Source organism: Triticum urartu, chromosome 7A (genome assembly GCF_056163025.1).
Source record: "Triticum urartu cultivar PI428250 chromosome 7A, HENAU_Tu73, whole genome shotgun sequence".
Lineage (NCBI taxonomy): Eukaryota > Viridiplantae > Streptophyta > Magnoliopsida > Poales > Poaceae > Triticum > Triticum urartu.
The window spans coordinates 720,974,154-720,976,688 of NC_141879.1; the positions used below are offsets into that span (position 1 = coordinate 720,974,154).

A 2,535-nucleotide genomic window follows, 5' to 3' on the forward strand; every position below is an offset into this window, starting at 1 on the left:
CATATTATGGAACTTCGTGCCTTCAATCCCCATGGGAAAATGGATTGCATAACTTGCGGGCATTCTCTGACATGTGATGACCTAACAAAAACCAAGACCTAAATGTTCAAACATCATACCTTAATTCTCCTCGATCAGTAAACGGAACAATAGCGGATTGATTACTTCAGACGTGGCTATACACTTAATATATAGCTGTATACCTGGGATTTGATGACATACTCAAGCTTTAAGACGAGGGCATAAGTTGTTTCTCGTACCCATGCTAATGTGGAAAAGAAACAGCTGACCGATCAGGTGTACCTCTGTTTTTCAGTTATGGACAGTCACAATGCTGCAGACAATGGCAAGCTAAAAAACAAAAAGACTATAATCTATTTGAAGTTGGTCATAATACAGAACTTGAAATATGTACTGGTGATCATGCAAATGCAGAGACTAATACATATGTTGATCATGTGTTTTGCTCGGAACAAGAAACAATACCGGATAAGGACTTACTCATCTATATCATCATCATCGTCTGTAGATCATCCGTTGTTTGCATACTGCACCTGCATCTTCTTTCCACCAAGCACCCAAATTACTTTCACTACCAAACACATCAATCAGTGACATGACAAATTTACCAAAACATCATAACGAGCAAAGAAATCCACGCAGCATCAAGATCCAGATGAGATGAGCACAATGCAGACGGATCAAATTGACATGTAAAGACTGAATGGAAGGCGAAACAGTTCAGTTTTCAGATTCCGTTCAGCAACAACCCCGGATCGATAAGCGATACTAACGACAACCATGAACGATTACATACAGGACGCAACTCGGAAACATGACAGGCTCCCTCCGATCCTATGCAGCCAAGCCTCGCTACTCCTCATCCGCGGCGGCGGTCTCCTCGGCGTTGGCGGTGTCCTCGGTGGCGGTGGTCTCCTCGGTAGCCTTCTTGGGGGACTTGGCGGTGGTCTTCTTCTTGGTGGTCTTGGTGGACTTGGAGTCCTTGTCGGCCTTCTCGGCGGTCTTCTTGGGGAGCAGCACGGGGTTGATGTTGGGCAGCACGCCGCCGTGGGCGATGGTGACGCCGGCGAGCAGCTTGCCGATCTCCTCGTCGTTGCGGATCGCGAGCAGCAGGTGACGAGGGATGATGCGCGTCTTCTTGTTGTCCACGGCCGCGTTGCCGGCCAGCTCCAGGACCTGCAGACACGCAACCAAAAAGGAAATCGGTCGTCTGGTGAGGCGAGCACGAGAGGAACATGGCCGGAGCCGGACAAGGCATACGCTCGAGGGCGGGGAAGATCGACGGCTTACCTCGGCGGCGAGATACTCGAGGACGGCGGCGAGGTAGACGGGGGCGCCCGACCCGATGCGCTGCGCATAGCGGCCCCGCTTGAGGTAGCGCCCGATGCGGCCGACCGGGAACTGGAGCCCGGCCTTGACGGATCGCGTCACGGCCTTCTTCCTCTGGCCCTTCCACCTGGCCATCTTCCCCTTCTTCTCTCCGGCGACGTGGGCAGGAGGGTTTGGCGGCGGCGGCGGCGGCGCTGGATCGGATTGCTCTCGCTGCTTCGATTGGTGGATTGGATGGGCGGTGAGGGGCGCGGGTTTTATAGGCGGGGCGCGATCTGTGGGAGGGTCTAATCCACCAATCAGAACGCACGGATATTTCCTCTTTTCTTCTTTCTTCTTTTCACCGTTTTTCGCCCTGGGAAGTTCGAAATTTGGGGAACCGGGAGAATGGATAAACATAGAGCGGTGGGCCGTATTCATTTACAGCTTGTTTCGCACTTTTGATTTCATTTCATTGGGTTGCAAATGAAATGAAATGAAATCCCATTTCTGTAAACCTCCTTTGGCACCCAGCTAGGTTTTCATTTTAATTGGTGGAAATGGATGAAAACTCATTCTTACGAGGATTTCATTTGGTGGCATTTTGATTGCAATTCAAATTTTCTTGTCTGGCTGTCAGCGATTTGTGTAATGCATATGTCATATGTTCTTTGGCTCCTATTTCGAATTGTAATCATAAACGATCAGCATGCACATCTCAATATGTACATTCAGCACATTTACAATATAAAAAGGATAATTAACCAAAAGTAATTGTGCATATTTTCAACTATCGATATTAAAATGATCTAGCGCATCATCTTCACATATTCAAATATGTCAAACATAATCATATAAAATGCAGATCGGAATAGTGTCAAGATCTTTGAAAGACCATTAAAGGGTTAAACTTGCGTTCATTGAAAACCCGTATCTTCAAAGGTTCATACTTTGTATTAAGCATGGCATGGAGGGTAAAAGACTAAAACTTGCCATTCCAAATGCATTAGGAAAATATATGTTTGAATCCAAAGAAGAGGCTTGAACTTGCAACTGGATCTTGGTTTGAACTTGGGGCTTATTTGTTGCCCTGGAAATATCATAGCAAGCATGTAAGCAAACTTACTAAAGTAGTTATAAATATAAAGCTTCTAAAACACCATCTTAATTTAGTAATTGGCACAATTGCAAAGCCATATATTTTCT

General features: G+C 46.5%; 1 protein-coding gene across 1 annotated transcript; it reads right to left on the reverse strand.

The window, feature by feature from the left end:
- Nucleotides 1-383: 383 nt before the first annotated feature.
- LOC125525827 (protein H2A.5-like) lies at nt 384-1,600 on the reverse strand. Its single transcript, XM_048690829.2, has 2 exons — nt 1,312-1,600; nt 384-1,197 (listed from the first exon to the last, which is right to left on the reverse strand). The coding sequence occupies exons 1-2, from the start codon at nt 1,483-1,485 to the stop codon at nt 874-876; spliced, it is 498 nt and encodes a 165-aa protein (XP_048546786.1). The 5' UTR covers nt 1,486-1,600; the 3' UTR covers nt 384-873.
- Nucleotides 1,601-2,535: the final 935 nt, after the last annotated feature.